Consider the following 24,575-nt stretch of genomic DNA (forward strand, 5'->3'; position numbering starts at 1 on the left):
GAAACTAATTTCAGGAAAGAAAGCTCTGTGGTTGGCTGCGTTTGGAGTCTGAGTTCAACTTGATTAGCCTAGTAATATGCTGATCTAGAAGATGAGCAGAGATGGGGTAGCTAATGTCTAATATTTTTGCATTCTCCATACATTCCAATTAATGAGATGGAAGATTAACATATACTTACTGAGATTGTGGTTATCCTTTTTTTGTCTCTCCTTTGCCATTGCTCTTGTATCTGCTTCTGACAGAAAGTAACATTTATTAAAATAGTTCTTAAGATGAAATTTCAGTACTTTTTCACCTTTCCAAAATGGCCTCTTGTCACAAAGACCAGACTTCCAGTCCTTTTACTTCCAGTCCTTTTACTACATTACTATTATTAAAGCAGATCATAGGCAAATCTATATTCTACCAATACTAAATTTTGCACAAGCTAGCAGGTTGCTTAAGACCTTTTTATTGCACAATATTTTTTATTTAGGAATATAGAAATATCATGGAGGGGTATTTTTCTCCAATTTGCTGCATTTTACATCAAGATAAACTTACAATACACTAATGTGAATATGGATTTTCTATATCCCATAATGCAAGAGTTAATCAGATTTGTTAGATATTGAACAAACTCACTGTTTCCTCTGAGTGACACTAATAAACTGTACATGATTTTTAGCATTCTTTGGATTAATTGAATGCAACTTTTAAAGTTCTTAATCCACTAATATAGATTTACCTTGAATAGACTTATTGTAAAGTTTTAAAAGAATCATTTGTTCTACCCTAGAACAAATTAAAAGGATGATAATTTATTTATACTCTGGGTCAGGAGCCAACATGTGGAAGAATATACTATGTTTTCTAAATATTAAGGCTTATTAGAAGTATAATGTTCATTAAAAACAGAAGAAAAGCATGGTTTCTGAGCTGCTAAACAGGAGAACAGAAAGAAAACATTTCTCCTTGCTCTTTGTTCTTTCCCTTAAACAAAACTACAAAGTGCAAAATTCTCAGGAATTTAATTATGGATATGTTTTTCATGGGTAAGATTTATGCAACTTTTAAGAGACACACCATCACTTTTGCAATTATAAAATACTAAAATCACAGAGTTCTTTTACCTGTGAGTTCCCTTTTTACTGGTAGATTAGCTGGGCAAGAAGCATTTGTGAGACTCATATTAGCTGGTGCCATTCCCTGGTCACTGTTATATATATCCAAAATGCTGCTAGATAGCTTGAGGGGTACAGAAGGAAAGAATAATAAGAAAAATAAGATAATATTAAAATAAGTTAAAGACTTAAAAGATTTTAAAAAAATCCAGCATAAATTCAAGGAGCAAACATCTTTGGATGTGAGTCTGGTGCTCTTTAGAAGATGTGTATATGTGTCTAAAGAGAAAGTTTACCATTCTGTGGTATTAAGTAAAATTGAAAGCAAAGGATCACAGCCTGCCACTGTTCCACAAGCAACTTTCTAGGTGTTGTGAGTGGGTTTCAGATGCAGAGTGATGGCAAGATATAGGCTCCCATCTCTGCTTTTCAGTTGTTTCTATACTATATTCTCTAAAACCAGGATTACCATGACTGCACTTCAAACATGAATTAGGTTGAAAGTCAAAATCACCTTGCCAATTTTGACATACACCTCAGTGATTTTTCACCGCATCACTTAACTCTGAATTAGTACTTCATACTGTACCTGCTTTAGCAGTATAAAGACTCAGGTACCCAGTTATATGCAATAGTTAAAATTAGAGTAGACAGAACATCGAAGAATATGCTTTAAGGAAAGAAACTGTGCTGTTGTCAGGATAGACCAGATAATCTAATGGTTTTAACATGCATAACATATTCGACCAGTATCCTTATTACCTTCAAAATTTTAATATAACATTATTTAATAAACCCAGAGAATGCACTCAAAGAGAAGTAAGGCTAAAATATGTTTCTACGGATTTCAGATAATTACATAAATATTACCTTTACTTGAATAATTTTACATATATATAATAACTGTAAAATATGTAAAAGTTTAGTAAAGAACAGTTCAGGCTTTGTTCAGTTTCAATGACCCTATAATTAAGTTTTCAGCATTGATCATTATCTTATATATCTTATTATTTCTGTAAGTTCTTGTGAAAACAACTGTATGAAAACGTCCAAGTCCAGATCCACAAAAAATTGATTTGTATTCTTCTTGACTTCTATGACAGTAAGAGTAAATTTTTTTTTAATTTTATTTTATCATGCATATAAAATTTGTGATGAGATATTTGTTTTCTTTTGTGGCCAACACACGTGGACTCAGAAATTGAATTTGGGTTCAGCTGGCCAAGACAACAGGAAAAAAAAAAAGGATTAAAAAGTGGGTGAAAAATGTGGGTGGAAAAATGTGGGTGAAAAAATGTGGGTAAAACTACTGACTTTAGACAGAAAAACGTGAAAGGAAATTATGAGCTGGTAAAGGAAATAGTTTTTCATAGACAAGCAAACGTTATTAAAGATATGCCCTACAGCCATGGATCCTGAAACATACTGGAATTTTCCAGGCAGGACACCGAGACACCAACCATAATTATACTGGTAAACAGCTCATTTTATACTGATAATTTATTTTTTTGTAGAGACTGTGAGCTTCACCACAAGTTATTTTGAATGGAGACAATTTCCCAGTTACTTAGTGTGAAATATTTCTACAGCAGTGCTTCCTGTATTTTTATATTAAATCTGAAATCTTAAATGTTTTAATTTTAAATGATTTTATTAAATTAACTAATAACTTTACTAGACCACCTGAGATCCTAGTTTAAATTCACCCAGTTCTATTTCATGCAATTAAATGAAGCAATCAGAATTCTTTTTGAATGTACATAAATAACATGCTATTTTTAAGTAGATGTTTATTACTTAAGAAAACTGATAATTCTTGAATACCATTAAAAATCACAACACTAAGTCATTTTAAAAATTTGCTTACATATTTGACCTCTCAATGAAAATATTTTTTAAAAGAATGTTTGGAATTCAGATGAGTATTACTGAAGAACAAGCAATGTGTAATAGGTAGGATTTGAATGCTAAGAGCATTCAAGCCACATAAGCATACCACATTAAGCACCTTTGTTTCATTTCAGAGGGGTAAACTGACAAGTATTACAGAATTCACTGCAGCTTTACCTTTGCGTTTCCTTTGTTCCAGTGATAGGATAACTATATTACAAGAGTGAACTCATGTTAGCTCTAGACACATATTTAGTTACTTCCTACAGTCATGTAAATGAATTTGGCTTATTGAAATTATATGAAAACAGAATGACATAAAAAATTGAGAGTCAATGTGACTACTACACTCATTCCAGTGGACTTCCTAAAGGGTTGTTATATGATTTAGGTTACTGTTTTTGTGAAATGCTAGGAAATAGTAACCCCCAAAAATAATATAACCTAATAAATAATCTAACAAATGAGAAATGCTTATCTATCGTATTTTGTATATTTCACTTCTAATTTTCAAAGTATAATTCACATTTATCCTTGAAAGATAGTTAAATCTCAACAGTCTGTTCACAAAGGTGTGAATTTAAATGACAATGTCCAAATCCAAGATTAAAGGTCATGAAAGGCCTACTTAACTGTTAATGAAAAAAAACAAAACCAACACACCTGAAAGTTCAGAATTATGTGAGCATTCAAAAGAACATGGGTAAATTCAAACTAAAACCACAGGTAGATATTTCAGATGAATTTGATTACACAGTTGATGAAAGCAATTGCATGTGACTGCTGCCATTGTTTGAAGTGATAACAGTTCATATACCCTCTTCCATCAGCAAAACCACGGGGGCAGGGGCTGCAATCAGGTATCTGTCCATGGTCTATATCTGACTACACTAGTACTTTCATTAAGCAGCAAAAGGCACGAAATATCATAGAATCATAGAATATCCTGATTTTAAATGGACACACATGGATCAACAAAGTCCAGCTCCTGGCCCTGCACAAGACAACCCCAAGAATCACACCATGTGCCTGAAAGTATTGTCCAAATTCTTCTTGAACTCTGTCGGGCTTGGTGCTGTGACAACTTCCCTAGGGAATCTCTTCCAGTACTCAACCACCCACCACCCTCTGGATGAGGAACCATTTCCTAATACCTAACCTAAACCTTCCCTGACACAGTTTCATGCTGTTCCCTCCCTGGTCCTGTTACTGGTCACCAGAGAAAAGGGATCAGTGCCTGCCCCTTCACTTCTGCTCATGAGGAAGTTGTAGACCACAATGAGGTCTCCCCTCAGTCTCTTCTTCAGGCTGAACAAACCAAGTGACCTCAGCTGCTCCCCATATGGCTTCCCCCAAGGTCCTTCACCATCTCTTGGGCCCTCCTTTGGACACATCTTCCCAAAACCGCACACAGTATTCAAGGTGAGGCCACACTAGTGCAGAGAGAGGAGGACAATTACCTCCTTTGACCAACTGGTGATGCTGTTTCTGATGCATCCCAGGACACGGTTGGCTCTCCTGGTTGTCAGGACACTACTGACTCATATGCAATTTGCCATCAACCACGACCCCCAGGATCGTTTCTGCAGTGCTGTTCTCCAGCCTCTCATTCCCCACTCTATACATGCATCCCAGGGTTACTCTGTCTCTGGTGTGAAATCCAGCACTTCGTCAAATTTCATACAGTCGGTGATTGTCCAGCCTTCTAATATGTCTAGGTCTCTTGGCAGAGCCTCTCTGCGAAATGTCCCATATCACCTTTGTTTTCTGCAGTGTTTCAGCACTTTTCCCCTCATAATTTCAGAATTTTTGTCAGCCATCAGGAAAACAGAATCATCATTCAATGTGATGATGATGAAAATGAAGCCCAAACCCAAGTCATTCAGCTACTGATGACTAGAGTTCTATCATGTCACTAATTCAATGATTCACATAAGCATTACTCCAAAAGGGATTGGCGAGAAAGGAGAGACATGGGGCCTTCCTGTATTTTATAGTGTTTTGATTGTCCAGAACTGAATAATGGTGATGATAGGCTTGAGTGTTTATCGGTAAGAATCAGGAGGAAGGCCAACAAGCCAGCTGTTATAGACCACCCAACTAGGATGAAGAGGCAACTGAAATATTCTACAAATAGCTGAGCAAAGTCTTATGATTGCTGGCCCTTGTTCTCATGGGGAACTACAGCTTACCAAATGTCAGCTGGAAATAAAACAGCCAAGAGGAAACAGTCCAGGACGTTCCTGGAGCGCGTGAAAGGTAACTTCCTGACACAACTGGTGAGTGAGGCAACTAGGGAAGGTGCCCAATGGACCTGTCTGTGAACAGAGAAGGACTGGTGAATGATGTAACAGCTGGAGGCTGTCTTGGGCACAGTGATCATGAGATGGTAGAGTATTTGATTCTTGGTGAAGTGAGGAGCGGAGTGAGCAGAATTGGACTTGGACTTCCAGAGGGCAGACTTCAGCCTGTTTAGGGAGCTGATTGAGAGAGTTCCTTTGAGGTGGTCCTGAGGGGAAAGGAGTCCAGGAAGACTGGATCAAGAAGGAAATGTTACAGGAGCAGAGCATCTTCATGTGCGAAAAGATGAGCCAGTGAGGAAGACTGGCCAGGCTGAACAGAGAGCTTTGGCTGAAACTCAGTGTATCCTTTGAAAGAAGGGGCAGGCAACTCAGGAGGACAGCAAGGATGTTGTGAGGTTATGCAGGGAGAAAATTAGAAGGGCCAAAACTCAACTAGAAATTAATTGTAAAAGACAATTAAAAGTGTTTTTATAAATATATCACCAACAAAAGGAGGGTTAAGGAGAATTTCCATGGTTTATTGGATGTAGGAGGAAACACAGTGACAAAGGATGAGGAAAAGACTGAGGTACTTAATACCTTTTTTGCCTCAGCTGGAAGACAGAGAGCAAAATGAAGACCTCATAATCCAAGGAAAATGGTTATACCACTTAGACACACACAGATTTATGATGCCAGATGGGATGCACCCAAAGGCACTGAGGGAGCTGGTAAAAGAACTCACTGAGCTGCTTTCAATCATTTATTAGCAGTCCTGACTAACTGAGGAGGTACCAGTTGACTGTAGGCGAGCAAATGTGACACCCATCTACAAGAAGGGCCAGAAGGAGGGTGGAGGAACTACAGGCCTATCATCCTGACCTAAGTGACAGGAAATGTTGTAGAAAGTTAGTGCCAATTGCACTATCAACTGCCTCTTTCTTTTGTGAATTTAGTAGAAATCAAGTATATTGTAGTGGGCACTATTAAGGATAAGTGGGTTTGTGGATAGGGCCACTGGTGATCTCCCTTTGATACAGTCTTCATTCACAGTTAGCCAGCATGAAAAATGTGCTATGAATTAGCATGCAATTAATAACTCTCAGTGTCAGGATTCAGGATCAGGAGAAGAAACAGAGGATGATTAATCTGACCTGTCTTGGACACTTAGAATGAACTGAATAACCTCTGTTTCTTTTTCTTGACTCAAAAGACAGTCTGGGGTGACTACTGCAGGCTTTCTATGTGTACCTTCTCATGAAACCTCACCGTGCTCCTAGTGTGAAAATTTCCACATAAACTATTGGTCTAAAAACCACGGAAGAGGAACTTCCTTTAAAGATATTCACATTTCTGATTATCAGGGATTTTTTAAAATGAAGTAAAAAATGTATCATAGTATTTTGCTGAAACTCTCTACCTGAATTTGCTCTGCATTTATATCAAACGTGGAAGATTCCAAGTAATTTCTTTGCTAGTGTTACTGAACACTGAGAACAGTCTTATAGTAGAAATTGGCCAATTTTGATACAGTATGAGGAAAGACACTATTTTTGTCTAACGAAGCAGGAAACTCTGTTAGAAATGCAGACATCTGTAATAACTAATTTTTAAATTATTAAATCAAAATATATATCATAATGTATTATAGAAATTGTGGGTCAAAATATTTCTAGTTTTTTGGATGTGCACTAAAGCTCATACACCATAATGCAATTTATTTCTTACAGTGTCATTTAAGTTGGGAAAGTTTTTGCAGTACTGAGGCTCCAAACAGCTTCTAGTCTCACATTACGGAATATATCTATATCTATCTATCTATATATATATATGTATACATAAATCTCACAAAAATCCAACACAATCTTACTACAAGTTCAAATCATTTGCAATGGCACAATTATATGATATGCGTACAGTGATGATCTTACAATAAATTCTATAGCACTGTCAAAACTGATTAATCCCAAAGCACTTTAAAATTCCAGCTGATTCTACTGCATCAAAAGCACGTTCTTGCTTCCAGTTTAGAGATATGAAAACAGACATTTGGGTATGAAAATTCATAAGTCCAAGGAAATTATCCCGCAGTTGTCATAACCTGTATTGATTCACACCTGTGTTGTTTTGAGAAGTCCTGGTAAGTCACATAATTTCCAAACCTTGAATTCATGATACATATATTTATGTTTATGGATCTGAGAATTTAGATGCTAGCAGCTTGTAAGGGATGAGAAGACAAATATTGAAAATAACAGAATATAATAAGGCATCTTTCCTACTTCTAAAATACAGCCAGCTTCGGAGAAAAGATCAACTACCTTCAGCACAGCAAATGATTAAGTGGGAATAACCAGTTACAATTTGGTATAGGAAGAGAATAATAGAATAAGAGAATAATTAAAACTGCAAGGAGAATTAAAGACTGTAATTAACAAAGTTAGCATTTGGCAAGGACACTGGGGTTAACATTCTTCCTTTTGTATAAAGTGTCATGGGATCTTCAATTCCTGTGTGCAAAGACTGGAACATGAGAATTTCAATTTATGGGGCTCAGTCCTGAAAGATGCTCGACTTTGAAGCTTAGATCAATTATAAAAGCAACCTTCAGCTGCAGTACCTGAATGAGTACACCTCACAAGAGCCTGTGACCTCGTGCTTGCTGGCAGTGTTCAAGGCAAGTACCGTGAAGGTCTAGTCGAGAGAAGGTTGTTACATCCAATACTTGGGTCTGAACTGCTAAGCAGTCAGGAAAGTGTAGCAAATACTAAGGGTTTGTTAGTATGGATAACTACCAATGGACAGCTGTGATCACAGTTTGCAGTCTCTAATACCAAGTTTTGGGGTTTTTTCTTTGAAGGAAACCATTACTAAGATATGAAAGATACTACCTTATTAAGGGAAATAATGTAGTATTCCAAATCCCATAGCATGATAGCTGTTGGTAAACACCATGTTATTTCCCCATGTGACTACTGTGAGTGAACATAGCTCCCTTAAGAGTTTGCTTTGATTAATAAAACAGGTCATGCTCCTTTAGACAGAATTCCCATGATATTATATGTACTAACAAGCCTCTCTCTACCTTTCCTGCTTTGAATTAGTCTTTCTGAAGGGTGGACACCTTTATCTGTCTAGAGCATTCCAGAAGTTTTGTGCTCAGTGAATCCCACAGTGAATATTTCCTTATGTCTCTTGGAAATATGTCTCGTGATGGATACTAAGATCATAGTTATCTGTGTTTTGCACTCCCATCATTTTGATGGCTTACAGTTATCCTCTGGGCAGCTAATATAACCAGATCTTTTTCTGTCATCTCCACTTAATGAGCTCTCAGCTTTCTGCAGACATTCCTGTTATTAGTATTTGAATAAATGACCTTGCACTCAGTACTATTACACTCCTTCCATTTAGACTATTCTGTCATCACAGTCTTATATTCTTATATAATTCTTCCTCTATGATATCCTTATCCTCCTTTGTATTGGCAATACTTCCCACTTTTGCTACCTCAGTGAATTTCATCAGCATAAATGTATTTTTGTATCACTAGTAAAAATATTAAATAAACTGAGGCCGAGGATTGATTATTGGTGTACTTCATTAATATCTTTTAGTTGCAGAAAAAAATCTTTATAATCTCTTTATCTTGCTCCTTAACCTGAAAACAATTCTGTTTGGTTACTTTTTAGATAATCTGTATTGAATTTTACTAATATGCATTCATACAAGAAGGTTACAATCAACAAATCTTGGATATGCAGGACTAACAAGAAAGACTAATTCCAGTAGGAAACAGCTCTCCATACATCCAAAGGATGCCAGTAATCAAGGATGACGGAGGGTGTACATTTTTAAAGAGCAGACACCACACATTTTCTAGTTGTCAAAAATGGCTAAACTCTAGGATAGCAAGAGTTTTTCATCAAAGGTATCTGGACTGTCCTAACAGGCCAAAACAGTTCATCAGCTATCCTGCTTTCCCTTGAGGAACCTGCGAACAGACAGCAGAATGGACTGTCCTATTAGTGGAGGCTTATTTCTGCTACCGTTTCTCCCAGAGCCTTACTTCTTCGCAGTTCCACTCAGAAGCCCACGTGTAAGATCAGAAGGGTCAAGATGTGCCAGCTACAGAGGTAAGGATCAGTCTCTATCAGAGGTCTTCATTCTGCCCAGGTCAGAAGTGTCCATGAAAAAAAACAAGTGGGAAGCATATTGCAGAAATAGTCCTGAAGAAACTTCCTTTGCTACTCTCTTTTCCAGTCCTAATAACTGCAGACACACAACCTACAAAGTGTGCCTACATGCCTATGTTTCCTGCAGTAACAGAGGTATGGTATGCATCCACAGCAGCTGCAGTGCAGTACAGACCATTCTGAGAATCATTGACCCTATTACATGTGATCAGATTACCTGTACTGCACCAGTAGACTCAGCAAACTCAAGTAACAGTGAACCACAACACATGCTGCTTTACTTGTCACACGTTGCGACTATGCAGCTGCCTACCCTGAAAGGCTGAGTACTGCATCTGCAAGAGAAAGTTTCTTTCTGTGCTAGGTAAAAATTGGTACTTGCTCAGACTGTATCTAAAACGAAAGACTAGTGCAATACTTCATCATTTCCCACCCCTAAATACATCCCAACTTCAGTCATGTTTTCATGAGCTTAGTTGATAGCATCACTTCCAAGAATGGTTTTGTAAAACGAGGCTGCTTCCTCTTCTTAGCCCCAAAAATATGTTAGCACCCATCTATTTTGATGTGGTTCTTTCTCATTCGTTTAAAAAAAAAAAACAGGGATGTAAAATTTTTATATTCTTATCCCATATATGCATCCCAAGTATAAAAATCTAATTTTGGAATAGTGTCCACAGTCCATTTTACACATTGAGTAAAAGTTTGTTCAGTATTTGTGTTACTGGGGTACAAAACATGAGAACACAGTTAATTGCTTGTCATGGCTTTACTATTTATTCATGACAGGTAAACAAAACATTTTTTCTGTCTTTCAAGTTCACAGATTGACATCAAAATGTGCACTGAATTTGACCAAATAGTGGTTGATCAATAAGTTTATATTAATCCATCCATCGAAAATCCATTTTCTAAATAGCAAGATATGGTATAGAGGGTGTTTCCAAGTTTAAACAGTACAAAAACTGGGGTAATTCTTGTATCTTTAATGTGTGTTCTAGTAAATTGTGATTTTCATTTTTTCAAAGATATTGCAGACAGGATGTGTTAAACTTGTGAATCAATCAAGTCCTGTGCTGAGAAGACTAGGGTTCAGCCTCTGGCTTTCTTTTTCAGTTGTTGTGCTACTTGAAGAAAGCTGGACATAAGCTCTGTTATCCTTTCTATTTGCAAGGATTTGTTTACACTTTCAGTTGCCAAAGAAGTTGTAGTACACTGGTTTTGGAGTCTAGAACAAGAAGATATCATTCGCAGCTAAATGTTTTAGGTCCTTTCGTAATTGCAATACAAAATACTTATATTTGAGAATATATGGTTTTCACTAACAAATACTCAAATGTTCTAGTTTCTCTTTTTATTATCTAAGGAGAACAGCAGAAAATTCTAGCCTTCTCAGACTTGTTTTCATTTGAATAAATTGTATCTTCTTCTATATTTATCTTTAACATGGTTCATAATTACAGACTCCTCAACCAGGGACTTAATGTTCAGATATATTATATTACATATTATATATTATGCATGAAAACTGGTTCATTTTTTATCTTCAAACAATGATCATCAAGCTTGTTCATTATTCATCAGAGAAAAATGAACTCTGTTCATATTCCCAGTCACAGTACATTCCTGCCCTGATCATATACATAGAAGTCCATTGTCTAGATAAATGTCTGATCAAATATGACCATGCAAAGGAATTTTCTGGAGAATCAACCCTTTGCAGGAGATATCTGCTCGTTCAATTATTATCTCTTAATTGTATGTTTTTAGATATTCTTGGCATTTCTGATTATAAAATTAGCATAACACACAGTCCAGAAGTAAAGTGATACTCTGATTATGTCATCATCCAACTTCCAGCTGGAAATGGGATTACTGCCCACTAACCCCCAGGTTCTGAAACCTAAAGATGACAATTAAATGACAGATCTGTTAGCTGTTTTGCTAAGATTGTTTCACTAGTAACACCAGCTAATGTACTAATTCCTGGTTCCATCTGACTTCAATTTTGCTGGATACCATACATAAATGCATATACCAAATAATTCAAATTCTTCCTCTAAAAACAATGACTTAAGATAAGCACAAAAATACAAGAAAAGTGAAAAATTGAGGCTGAGGAAGAAGTGAAAAAGAGATTTTTTTTCAGAATTAGAATATGAGGCATTTGCTCATATATACATAAATATATATATATGTGTGTGTGTGTGTTAATATCTCTATTGCCAGTATTTATATTATATATATATGCTTTTTATTATGTCCTCTTAGATTTCACTTATCATCTAAATATCTGAGTATATTACAGTAAGGTATTTACTGATTTCAATGACCTAGTGTGTTTACATGGGTGTACCATGCAGAGTTCAATTTTGATTGAAACTCCTTGCTGTAGTGGTTGATTTCAGATATATTCACAAATGCTTATTTCTAGTATAAATATAATAGTCAAATACTTCATAAAGTACTGTACACATATATTAAAGGGCGTAGAAGGCCTTGACTGATAGAGAAGGAAGTGTTAAAAAAATCTATTGTATTTTTCAGAAGTTTGCTTCTCAAAATGGACTTCAAAAAATCTGGATTTTTCTGCAAGTTAGCTTTATCTTGCACTAAAAAGTTTGACTGCACTTGGAGAACAAAATGGCCTTTGTTGTTACCTCTGAGTATTCAGTCTTTTATTCAACCTATGTAAATTCCATTGACAGAAATTCATAAAGTTTATTTCCAGAAGTGATTGTAACCTATACACTGAGGACCCCAATGAGCTTAATGTAGCTTTCTTTATTCCCTGTTGTCTACTAGGGACTTCAAGTCTTGCATTGCTGTATGCAGACAACAGCATGAGACAAGCAGCAGAGGCCTTAGGATATGACAGAATCTACTTGGTGGCCCCAAACAGCAGGAATTTGCTTAGAATTAGTAAGGTATGAATATTAGGAGAATTAGAAATTTGTTTTAACTATCCTTTTCACTTACCTCTGTCCAATAAACATTAAGGTCTGAGATAAAGACCATGTTTATAAGAGATACTTGTATACAAACAGCTGTATATTTTAGAATAATACTTTCATTTCTGTCTATTTACCTTTTAAAAAGAGGAAACCAAAGAGAAATTTTCCCTTCAGTTCAGAGTTATGGAGTCTTGTCTCCCTTTAGCCAGAGACTTCTATCCCCAAAATTGAGAAGGGTTAGTCGACGTTGGCCATGTTAGAGTGTTAGAGAGAGAGATTAACTATTTGGGCATTTTGCATAGCTGTTGAGTGCTGCAGCTATGTAAAAGTGGACCACAGTTCTTCTCCTGACCCAAAGTAATGTATATGCTGTGTGCTATGAATACCTTTTCTACACCATAAGGTAAATTTCAAACACTCATACCTAATCTATTTGGAGTACTTAGAGCAGGCATGAGAGCTGTACACTGCCCATTTCAGCCTCAAACTACTAAATTGTGTGAAATATCAAAAGAAAACCTTTATCTGACATTCATATGACATTCAAAACTGCAGAGGCAGTGCTAACAAGAGACACCTCCAGTTGCAGGAAACTAGCCTGAATTCTCCATTTTTGCTTTTCATTGTTAGTTTTTTGCAACTGAAGCAACTGAAAGACACAATTTCCTCACTAGCATCTTTATAGTATTGAAGAAAGACAAACAAAATATTTGCTCACCAGTTTTATTTTTGAGGAGTCTATTATTTCCTCAATAGCTACTGACTGTTCCTTCTGCTTCATTTTTCTTTTTCATTAAACTTGGAAATGATGCCAGAGAGTGCTAGAAAGAAGTTTATATATGTAGGTGAACTTTGATGCTTCCTTGGACTTTAAGACTAATCTAGTGTAGAATGTGACTGACAAAGCGTTTTCATGGATGTTATGCAGCCTTTTCGAGTTACCCAACCTAAACAAACGAGGTTGTTAATGTTTACTCTGACCCTTTCCCTATAATGGTTTTGAACTTTAGCAGATGTTATCAACTTATAAAGTTTGCCAAATGACATCAGTAGTCACTAAATAAAATATGATTATGCAGCAGGGGACTGCCTAGATCAGCAATACTATATGCACCTCTAAAGCAAAGCCAGGTTTACTTCATGATTGAATAATCACAGCAATTATTGAATAAAATACTTTAGAGCATTCCTACTTGGGTTTCTTCTTTCTGTATGATTTCTGAGAATGGGAGAGACAGCAATTTTTGTAATCCATCCAGATGGTAACCATCAGTATTTGACAAATAATTAATACAAATACAAATTATTAATGTCATGATGAGAAACTGTGACCTCAAAGACCTTGTAATGGCAGTGAGATTTGCAGACTGAGTGAACTGTGCTTTACCAATAAATAGTGTCTTCATAAAATCAAAGGTAGAGTTAACAGATTTACCAAGACTTTATACCAACTGTAGTTAATAGAATCATAAAAATTAAAAAAGGAAAATATCTATCCTGTCCTGTCCTGATCTAACATCTACTCCATGCCTGTAGAACACAAGATTTTTTTCAAATGCCGTAGGAGCAAAACAAACACAAGCAAGCCACAGGGCAACTGAAGATTTTCTCTGCAACTTTTCCTGCAGGAGTGACAAAAGTGAAGCAATCCCACTGACTTGACTCCCAAGTGGACTGGAAGCAGAGAGTAGCTCCCAATCTTAGTGAAATACTAAACTGTAAGTGTATGAAATGAAGTCATGAAAGTGAAGCGGTGAAACCTCACAGGACCCCTCAAGAGTTGACTCATTTCAAGGCATCACCTTCGCACAGCATTGTGCTCCCCTCTCTGCCACCCTTCCCCCTGCCAGTGGGCCCCCCAGCTCACGGCTGGCACAACTCCTGCCTTTCAGCATGCTCAGGTACTTTTGCTTCCTTTCTCTGTTAGTGATTTAATTCTTCTTTTCCCAGTATATAAATACCACATGCATCTAGTTAGATGCAAATGAGGACTGAAGAAATTTGGTTAGCTTCACAAATAGACAAAATTCTCAACAAAAGATTCGTTGTTCGTGATAGCTCTAAATATCTGAGGTGATGCAAACTTCAAAGCACCTATATCATCATAATTACTTCAGTACACTGTTATAGCTGGAACTGTTGGAGGAATTAATGCTGTTTCGAGTCTCTAAGTATTTATTTCCTTTAAAGGAAAGAATCATTTTTTGGAAAATATTTTTGAGAGTTTTTTTTTAAATAACTTTTTTTAAATTATATATGCTCTATCTACCTTTGTCTCGGACTACCAAGACTATTCTGCTTCCTGACTGAGAATAATTCTTCAGATCACACTTATGGTGCATTTATCCATATATAATAACAATATTCTGTTTCTAGTGGATAGAAGCCATTGCTTTCAGGAAACATTCCTGCTAGAAAGCTCATTCAAGGAGGTAATTAAATAACACATATTACAAATAAATCATAGAATCATAGAATGCTAAGGGGTTGGTATGGACCTTAAAGATCATGTATTCCCAACTCTCCCTGCCATGGGCAGGGACATCGCCTACTAGACCTGGCTGCTTAAGTCCTTAAGCAACCTGGCATTGAATGCTGCCAGGGTTGGGGCATCCACAGCTTCTCTGGGCAGCCTGTTTCAGTGTCTCAGCACCCTCAAAGTAAAGAATTTCTTCCTACATCAACATGGAAACACTTTTTCTTGGCTCTATTTAGTAGTGGACATGTTAAAAACAATCAACGAAAAGGTTTTCCATAGAGAAGCTTTCAATTTTCTATCAAGCAATCTGAAAGAACCTGCTCCTTTTCAATTTCTTAAAGTCCAGTTTCATGGTAGTGCTCTGCCCAAAGCACTGCTCTGCAACTACTTCTTAGCTCTCATCACCAGCCATCTACCTGCTACAGAGCCTCTCCCCTCAGGTTTCTTCAAGAATACTACTGAAAGCTTATGGTTTTTTGTCTGCCAGAAAAATGACAACTTAGAATCCTTGAAAATGTTCACAAAATTAAATTGTTTTCCTGGCTGGTCCCACCCAGTACTGTGCAAGAGAGGCCTGTACCCTTGCAAAACATTAATATCCTCTCCTTTCATTCTTATTCCTAGCCTGTCAATCTCCTAATACTGTTGATGTAAGTTTTATTGGACAGCATGTCAAGCAGAGGACATATCACAGTTGCACAGTGATTATCTGGGCTGCAACAGTTATTTCTCAATGAAAGTATCTGTTTTCATACAGATCTCCACTGTGTTTGCTAGATTACTGGGTTTTCTGGTGAGTCCTAGGCCTGTATACACATACTGTCAAAACAAAACAACATTTAGTGCCAAGAAGTGGTTCACAAAGTCACACACTGTTAAATCACACCCTGAAAAACAGAGATCCTATTTTTCAACTTTGCCCTTTTCTGTTTCTCTTCACTGTGACTAGTGCTCTCCAAATCTGCCTTAATACAGCATGGTTCTTAAATTTCCCTTTTTCAGATACTGAAAGCAATGTAGAGCACAGCTTTTTACTACCTGCCCTGAATTTTTGATGATGGTATAATATACATTTTACATTAACCTAAATATCTAAATTTACTATGTTCTGAACATTTGAAAGTTAATAAACTTTAAATTCACTAGCAAATATTTAATAGACTTTAAGGATTTTGAATAAAAATGAAATTCTGATAAAAATGAAAAGTATTTGCTTTTCAAATGTCTGTCACCATAGCTGACACACATGGTATTAGTTCACTTCTAAAATTCACTCATATATTCTTTCTTTCATTTTTCTAATGATTGATATAAGGTTGGGAATAAATATGTTGCTCCTAATTTGATATTCAGAAAAAAATTTAATTTCTTATAATATAGATAAATATACTTCTGTCTGTTAATAAAAGCATCATAAAAGTAATTATTACAACAAGGAAAAATGGCTTTAAATTGGTGTCATCTTCATGGGGTGTTATACTTTCAGAGGAATCAAGAACTCATATATAGGGAGGACCTGGTCTTATATTTTAACTGAACTTCTAAAAACTTGTTATAAAAAGTAGGTTTCTGCCATTAGTGTACTGTGAAGAGAAACAGAAACACAGACAGAGAATTCCCTATTTTAAACAATTCTTAAGTTGTCACCTGTCATGGGTTGAGATTGGCCCCCCTGAGAGCCGGGGGCTCAGAGGTGATTGGGTGCCAGGGCAGTGTTCCCCAGAGAGCGAATCACCACTCATCTTGTTCGCTTCTGCTGAAAAAAAATCATATATACACAGCAACGGAAGCTGTTGGCAATTTTCTGTCTGTGTCTGCTGCTGCATGTGGGTATAGAAGGCCAGGGGGTGGCTGGGCCTCTTTCTTCCCCCCTTTTTGGGGGGGGGGGAGCCCTGCAGCCCCCCCCAGCTCTGCCTAAACCAGAGTTAGAGGCAGCATTTGGAGTGAGTGTTTGTGAGGGACGCGACTCACAATACCTGAGGTAAGAGGGAGGAGGTCAGGCCCTCTTCCCCCTCCCTACAGCTGTGGGACGCTTGGGACAGTGTATAACTGGACTGAGCTGCCTGTGGCCAAGGCTAGGGGGTTTTTCTCTCTCACTGTTAAGTGGGAGTGGATGCAAGGCTCAGCACTGAAGCGGAGCCAAAGTGGACGGGCTGAATGCAGCTCGGTGCCAGGGAGAAGAATCCCAGGCGAAATTGGAGACGGGTCAGAAAGAGAGGCTCGGGAGTTGCCCTGCTGCGGTTTGACCAAGGGCAGCCAAAAACTGACTTGGAGGACCCTTGATAAACTGACTACACTACAGCAGCCTACGAACAGAGGTATGAGTGGACAGACTCAAAGCCATCTTCTTGGACTTCATGAAGAAGAAAGAACTGCAGCAAACAGTTGAAGGTTGGTGGGGGAGTGTTCAGGGGACCCAAACACTCCCACCAGAAAGAGACTGGTTACCTATCAACCTGAAAAGGCTTTTCCTGGACTAATTGAGGGAGAAGTTTCAAAGGGATTGATAGAAATGTATAATAATATATATATAGTTTCTTTTAGCTTGTATAGTATTTATTTGTGTAAATAAAATGTATATATGCTTCCCCCTTCCCCTATAGAAGCCTCTTGCCTGAAAGTTTTCTCTTCGGTGTTGAGATAAATTGTGGGAAGGGGTGGGGGAAGCCTGGAAATTGGATTTTGGATTTCTAATGTGGCTCAAACTGCCACACTACACAAGACAGACAGTTTTATGAAATTATAAATTTGGGTTCAAAGATAATAAAAGCCACATAATCCAGAATTACAGCTTCAGAAGCTGTAATTATTTTAATGAGAGATGGAGGAATGTTCTTGTTTTCACTTCTCTGATTCTACTAATACATAACCGTAATTCATTAATTCAGGGTCAGACAATGAGCCTTTGAGCAATTATTCACATGAGTGGTCTCACTGAATTCAATGTCCTCATTTAATGTGCCATTAAAATGGTACATGGGTGCGTCTAACTAAAGCAACATTAATGCACTGCAACACACAACAAGTAGCACTGTAAAAAATGGAAAGATTAGTCAGCCTCTGTCTATTGAGAACAATAAGAAAAGGAAATGGCTTTGTGAATTTGGAACACCCGAGTCTTATAACACGTTCTGAAAGACAGTCAGATTATTTCAGAACTTCAGAGTGACTACTCTGCAGAGTTTGAAAAATCAAGACAATCCAAAGTAAGGCAAATATAAGATGAAACTCTAAAAAATACTTAAACATTACACTGGAGAAGTGTAAAGAGAAAGCAAACACCAAATCAGACAGTTGCACGGGCAACTCAATTTTCACCTTTGATCTCACTCACTTTACATTCATGGTAGCCACCATAGCAAGGCACCTTGTGCAGAAGTACATAAGAGCTAATTTAAGTCTTTGCTTAAGTACAGCTCAAACCCAGCATGCCTTCTCAGGGAAATTAGATGTTCTCTTATTCCTGATCATGTCTCCTAGTCCAACAGTCTTGTAGTTGGTACATTTTTAGCTCAGATAAAGAAAATTTCATTATGCTTAATGTGATAATGAAAAACTGTATCTAAAAAACTTACTTTTCACCTGCCTCTCTATCATTCTCTATTGCACAGCTTATGACCAAAATTTTGCAGGCAGATTTAGAATGTTACCTGAAAGGTGCCATAAAACCATGTGCCATGAACCAAATGCCTGAGATCACCTCTGTATGCGTATTTCTTTTGTATATTTTTGGAGTACACAATACCAAAAAACAAGATAGAAGAGGCAGAGGCACTGTTCAATTTGTTCCACACTGGTGCAGTTCACTTGCCTTGTTGAAGGCAGGCTTTATTTTGCCATATTATTGAACAGAGAGATTGGGAAATGTATGCTGTTCCCCGACTTACCTGCCAGCCTGATGATTTCCTTAGCACAAACAAAAATCCAAATACCATTACTTGGACCAAAGGCACGGCAGGAGCCCCAAATCTTTTCAAATATAATACCAGCAAGGCCTAAAAGTCATTGCATATTTCCTTGCTCATCAAGAATAGGATATTCAATATATTTTAGAGAGATATGTCCTTCATGGCCAAAGATAAAGGCTAATGAGCCTGGAATTAGCATAGATTAACATCATCCATTTTTAAAAGGTATTAAGGGAGTATGACTTCAGTCTAAAACCCAGAATTCATACCTCTCATCACCATCCCACAGCACCACACCCGAAAGAATCCTCCCCTGCCTCACATTAATTTGAGCCAAAATATTAATTCACTCCCAGGAGGTATTTCTTTGCTATGTTCTGTACTGAGATATGTATAAATCAGTCAAGCTGTACTAGTTCTCTAGCTGACATGCAAATATAAGGTGTTCATGGAACTATTAATTGGCATCAATACTGGACTGTATAGTGGGTAACATAGAGTAGTAGAGATCTTATCTCCTAAGATATATTTGTAGCCAGTGATGTTCTGTAGAGTCAGAAAAAGATGTTCCTCCAGAGGATGATTAAGAGCAAGCACCTGACACCATATTCTGAAATTAACTTGGTAGATTGTCAAAGCCTTCTGCCTTCACCAGAGTGAAGTTTCAAGTCTCCCTTTATCAGTGTACATTTTAAAACCCTGTGTACATCAGTGTACATTTTAAATTAGGGTTGAGAGTACAGAGTACATCCTTCTATAAAGTGCATTACAGTTATTGATAGGTATTACTTTCATAAATAATAATGCTCTGTTTTTGTTGTGTCCAGAAAAGGTCCATCCTTCCTCTTCAAAAATGTAAGATTTATGGAAACGTAAGTAGCCTTTGTTAGTCCTCTGACATTTCTTTACAAAAAGACATTACAAAATTAAAGTTTGTTACATTAATTCCGATAAAGCACTTCATTTGAAAAGTTACATTTCTCTTATTTTTCCTTGAATTTATTCAACTAAATGCAGCTTGTCTGTATGAAAAACAAGAAATAGAACCCACCCTTGCTTCAGCATAAGACACTGTACAATAGAAACTGTTACATGGGGAAGATCTGAGTTTTGTTTTAGTCGAGGTAGAAGGATCTTTCAGCAAGACTGTAAAAGGTCTTATAGTGTTCAGAGACTCCTTTTATCCATGGTCCTGCATAGGAATTACTAACTCCAATGACTTATGCACCAGATCTTTCCTGGGCTAGAACCCTAAATGCTATTCAAACCACTTAAAACAGCTGTGTCACACCACACTGAAGCCCTTTTTCTAGTATTCTACATTTCTAACTTTTCTAACATTGACAAAAGGACAAACAACTGAATAGAAATGAGAAGAGTCCACTGATGCCATGCCTTAGTTTCTGAACTGTGATGTGCTTAAATCACTCAAAAATTTTTTCTAGTATAAACAGCAAGATGAATTCAACAAAATACTTACAGTTCTTTGCATTAGTAAAGGAGTTTCAGAACAACCTATGCCTTCATCATTAAAATTTGATTCCATATTGATTATGTCTTCAATCACCTCTTCCATCTGATAAAATAATATTTTAAGACAAATCATTACAAATAATAATGGAAAAAAGTTATTTTGAAAATACAGATGAATTAATCTTGAGTATTTATTCCATCAATGAAACTGAATTTTAGAAGTTTATATCTTAAAATTCAAATAATTCAAACACTTCTACACAACATTCACATTTTTTACTTCTCATGAAAACAGCTGTGGTTCAACAAATCACATCTTTCCTCTTAAGCACCAGTCCATTCTCCTATTTTAACCCCTTATTGCAACACCATGACCAGATGACAGGAGTGCACTGCTATGTTGTCACTGTGACCTGTCATCTCGATCAAATGCATCATATCCACAGTGCATTTCTGCAACAGTGCAGGAACGCTGAAAGGAACCTGTGGTTCTGCAAGAGTGTGAGTCTGTCAAGGTTTGGTGTTACACGCTGGTCTCAAGATTCAGCAGGCAGAGGTTTTTGTTGTGTTTACACTGGATACTTTTCTAGACATTTTCTGCTCCCATTTTTGCTCTAATCTGAGTTAAAAACTACTGAAACAGATGGAATAGCTCATTAATTACTTGGGATGAAACGTGAATAGCTTGCAGACCCATAGACTTATACAGATTTGGACAAAGTACAGCATGAGTTTTCGATGATAATTGTGGTCTTGTTCCATTCACAAAAATAGCTTTGGGAAAGATCCCATGCTGAACATGTCACTGTTAACTCGACTGTCTGCAGCTCTTGGGAGCTGAAGGAAGTGTAGAGGGTCCTCTGCAACAAAAGAAAGTATCACACAGCCATGAGACATTTCGACACAGACTTTTAGGTCACATGGCCCAGCACAGCTATGGTGGGGGAAAAACGTTTTCCTCTCTGGAGTTATAAAAAGTGGTAATCCCCGAGGGGGATGGTGTCTCTCTTGAGGTTGACCCAATCAGCGCTCCCGCAAAATATAAACATATCGCAAGCAGATCAGAAAAGAAGGTGATGTTGTTGTTGGAGAGGTGGCCATGTTCTGAGGCCACAAGAAGCGGTGCGGAGCCCCACTGGGGGCTGGGCCCCCCCAGCCCCTGGTTGGGTGGCTACAGGGACTTGGAACAGTGTTAGACTGGGCTAAGTATCTGTAGCTAAGAGCTGGGGGATGTTTCTCCACTATAAGCAGCAGCAGAAGCAGTGACAGAAACAGCAGTGAACAGAGGCTATGGCTGAAAGCCAAGAGATAAAAGCTGAAGAAGCAGCAAAGTTGGCATTGCAGCCAAGGAGGAGAGACACAGAGAAATGTCTGATGGAGACAGAGCAGGACTAACCTCTACAGAGAGAGAGAGTTTGGGTAATAACTGAAACAAACTCCCCAAACTCCTTGGAGACCTCTCATAGAGAGGAGGGGTGGTGGATTCGCACTTGAGAGGAGTCCTAAAATGCAGCACCAGAGAGATGGAGAAGAGCTAAGAAGCTCAGGCGTCCTGGAAAGCTGGACTGGGACAGCCAAAAGGAATGCAGAGGAGGGCTTTGCCCCCCCGCTGCTGCTGCTAAGCTAGCAGCCTGATGACAGAGCACGGGAGCTCTGCAAGGGAGTTTGAATCCCCTGAGGATAGGGACCATCACAAAGACTCCTGCACTTCGTGATATGACATGGTGAAGTGACCTTTGTCCCGGTGAACACAGAGCATGGAAGAGAAAGACCCTCGCTTGGAGTCGAAGGGCTGAGAGGGGCTTGGAGACCCCTCTCGTGTGTAATGAAAAGAAATCCAGCTACAGCTGCTGCATGGAGGAAGGGGGACTACTACCCTAGAGAGACTGCTGCTCTGAGAGTGAAGAGGATCTTTCCTTTTCCCTTCTGTACTTTTATTGAAAGGAGAAGAGATTGATTCATTGTAATGGATCCACTGATTTATTATAGGAGAGAGTTAAGATTGTATATGATGTATTATAATATTTATTTCTACAGTGTTTGTAATATAATTTCCTTTCCCCCCATATTGAGTCTTGTGTTTCTGTCTGGAAAACCTATCTCACACTGCTCTGAGTTGTGGGAGAGGGGCTTGGACTCGAGAATTGGATTTTAGAGCTCTCAAACCATAACATAAATGGAGGTTCTACCTCCCTCTCTAAAACCAGAGAAGTGCTCTGCCAGGAGTTGTGCCCAAACTTACCCAGGAAAGCATTGTCAGGGCCAAAAGGATGCCGAGAAATGCCAGCAATTAGACAATAGGAATGACTACTGGTGTTTACTGCACCACCTGGGTGTTGGTTCTATATTATCTGCTAATGTAACACTAGCCTATTCTCAACCACAAGGCATATCCACATTAGGAAATTACACTGTGCCAGTCATCTCCCTGAGACTCTGGGATGGGATTATTCAAATCATCAAGAAGATACCCGTGAGAATTTTGGCCAGTGCCAACTGTCACTCTCTCAGTCTTCTCCAGGCACAGGTCTGGAGAGGGATTTGCAAGCAGTCATCTTGCTTTCCAGGACAGAGATTGGTAGAAGGGTAGGCTCCAGTTATTCCTGGTCAGATACCCAAAATACCTGACAGTAGTTCCAGCAACTGCACTTGCCAGCACAGATGTGACCATAAAAGCCTCCACAGAGGCCATCTAAAATAATCTTTGCAGACTAGTAGCTCCAGTAGTCCATAAACCTGGCTTAAAATATCGATTGTCAATGCAGAAGGGATGGAGAGGCCCCAGAAGAACTCTCCAGGAAGCTTTGTGGGTTTTTTCAGCTCCCTCATGCTTAGCTGCATAACATCCAAATGCTCAGATGAGTCACAATATATTTGTAAGATTCTTCTATTCTTTTAGAGTCCAAGATATAATACACATCTCCATGTCTCATTTCTGTAGGAATTCCCCCTTTACCTAATAAGCAGTCTCTTTTGAAATCTATTGAAGTACAAAAGGACATAACGATCTACATCTCACACTGGCTGAGAATGTAATATTGTATAATAGCTGTCCCTCTATTAAAGTCAATGGTGGCATTAAAGTTAGCATATATATGTCAATTTACTCAAGATAACCCATGTATAAATATATCAGCTAACTGAAAAATGAATGAGTGATTCTTTCAGTTACATCTTGAAGGTAATTAGTATTTAACTTTTTAATGCAGCTAGAATAATACTTTTAGACAGAAATAACTCTCATCTGGAAAAAAGTTTTCCTTTGCAAAGTCCATATTCAGAAAACATACAGTAACATGACACACCTATAAAAAGATGCAACAGTACATTTTAGATGGCAGCAGCTTAAAAACTTGACCATGCAATAAGCTATTCACAGGCATTCAAGGAAATAACCCACTTAATCCAAAAGAATGCAGGAAGCAAGTGCTGTAACCAAAGGCCCCCTGAAAGTAAAGAAAGTCATCTCTTGCCCACTGTTAGTACAAGATGGGTCATGTGACGTTTCTGTAGAAGTAGACAAAGCCCAGTTCCCCTTTCCTTTCACCGGCCCTGCCCTACCGCATTTTCGTGTTTGCCTCCAAGGGCCAGCAGCTTGGTAACGGGGCTTTCCGGTGTGCCAATATCACTGACTGGAGGCATGTGTCCGTTTCTGAGAATAGAGGTCACTCCCACAGGCTGGATTGTGTGAGAGTGGGAGAGGGAAAGTGTCTGGCTGGACAGCTTGGTATCAAGGGTCAAGTACTGCTTCACTTGGTGCCTCTGGCTCTGCTGTATGTGGTATCTAGACTGATTTTCCAAGTGTGTTTGCACCTGGGGAGGAATAGAAATAATTGCTGAATTTTCAAGTTGCTAGTATCAGTATTTCCCAATATGCTTACTTAACAATACTTCAAAACAATAGATTCAATTTTAATAACACTTGGATAGAATTAATAACCTTAGTCTTTTTTTCAGTTTTCTTATTTGTGTACCATTTTCCCCTTACACAGCTGAACAACCCTCTGAATAATTATAAAGAAAAATATAATTAGAAAATATAACCACGATCCTGAGAAAATACCAGAAATATGCTATACATTTTTCTCTTCTAATTTAAAAATTATCTTTCTTGAGATTACTACAATCAAATCTACAAGCACATATGTACTCTAAAATTAATATCACAATGTATTTAATCCTTTGTACATGAAAGAGTAAATAAATGCATGAAGAAAAATATAATCCAACCAATAAATATTATATAATAAAATATAATCCAACTTCAAATGATATCAACAGCAGCAGAC

At 37.8% G+C, this 24,575-nt stretch overlaps 1 protein-coding gene across 2 annotated transcripts in view; it reads right to left on the reverse strand.

The window, feature by feature from the left end:
- The window catches only part of TFEC (transcription factor EC), a 91,942-nt gene that overhangs the window by 17,430 nt on the left and 49,937 nt on the right, over positions 1–24,575 (reverse strand). The window contains exons 2-5 of one of the 2 annotated variants that reach the window (XM_027667574.1): positions 23,848–24,099; positions 20,294–20,389; positions 1,114–1,228; positions 180–236 (exon numbers count right to left, since the gene is read on the reverse strand). In XM_027667574.1, the coding sequence (XP_027523375.1) occupies positions 180–236; positions 1,114–1,228; positions 20,294–20,389; positions 23,848–24,099 (520 nt within the window). Of the gene's footprint in view, positions 1–179; positions 237–1,113; positions 1,229–13,144; positions 13,236–20,293; positions 20,390–23,847; positions 24,100–24,575 lie in introns of those variants that run through there. The other variant, XM_027667580.1, reaches the window with a different exon arrangement.

The sequence above is a fragment of the Corapipo altera genome, unplaced genomic scaffold (assembly GCF_003945725.1).
Source record: "Corapipo altera isolate COAL_440 unplaced genomic scaffold, ASM394572v1 1, whole genome shotgun sequence".
Taxonomy (NCBI): Eukaryota; Metazoa; Chordata; class Aves; order Passeriformes; family Pipridae; genus Corapipo; species Corapipo altera.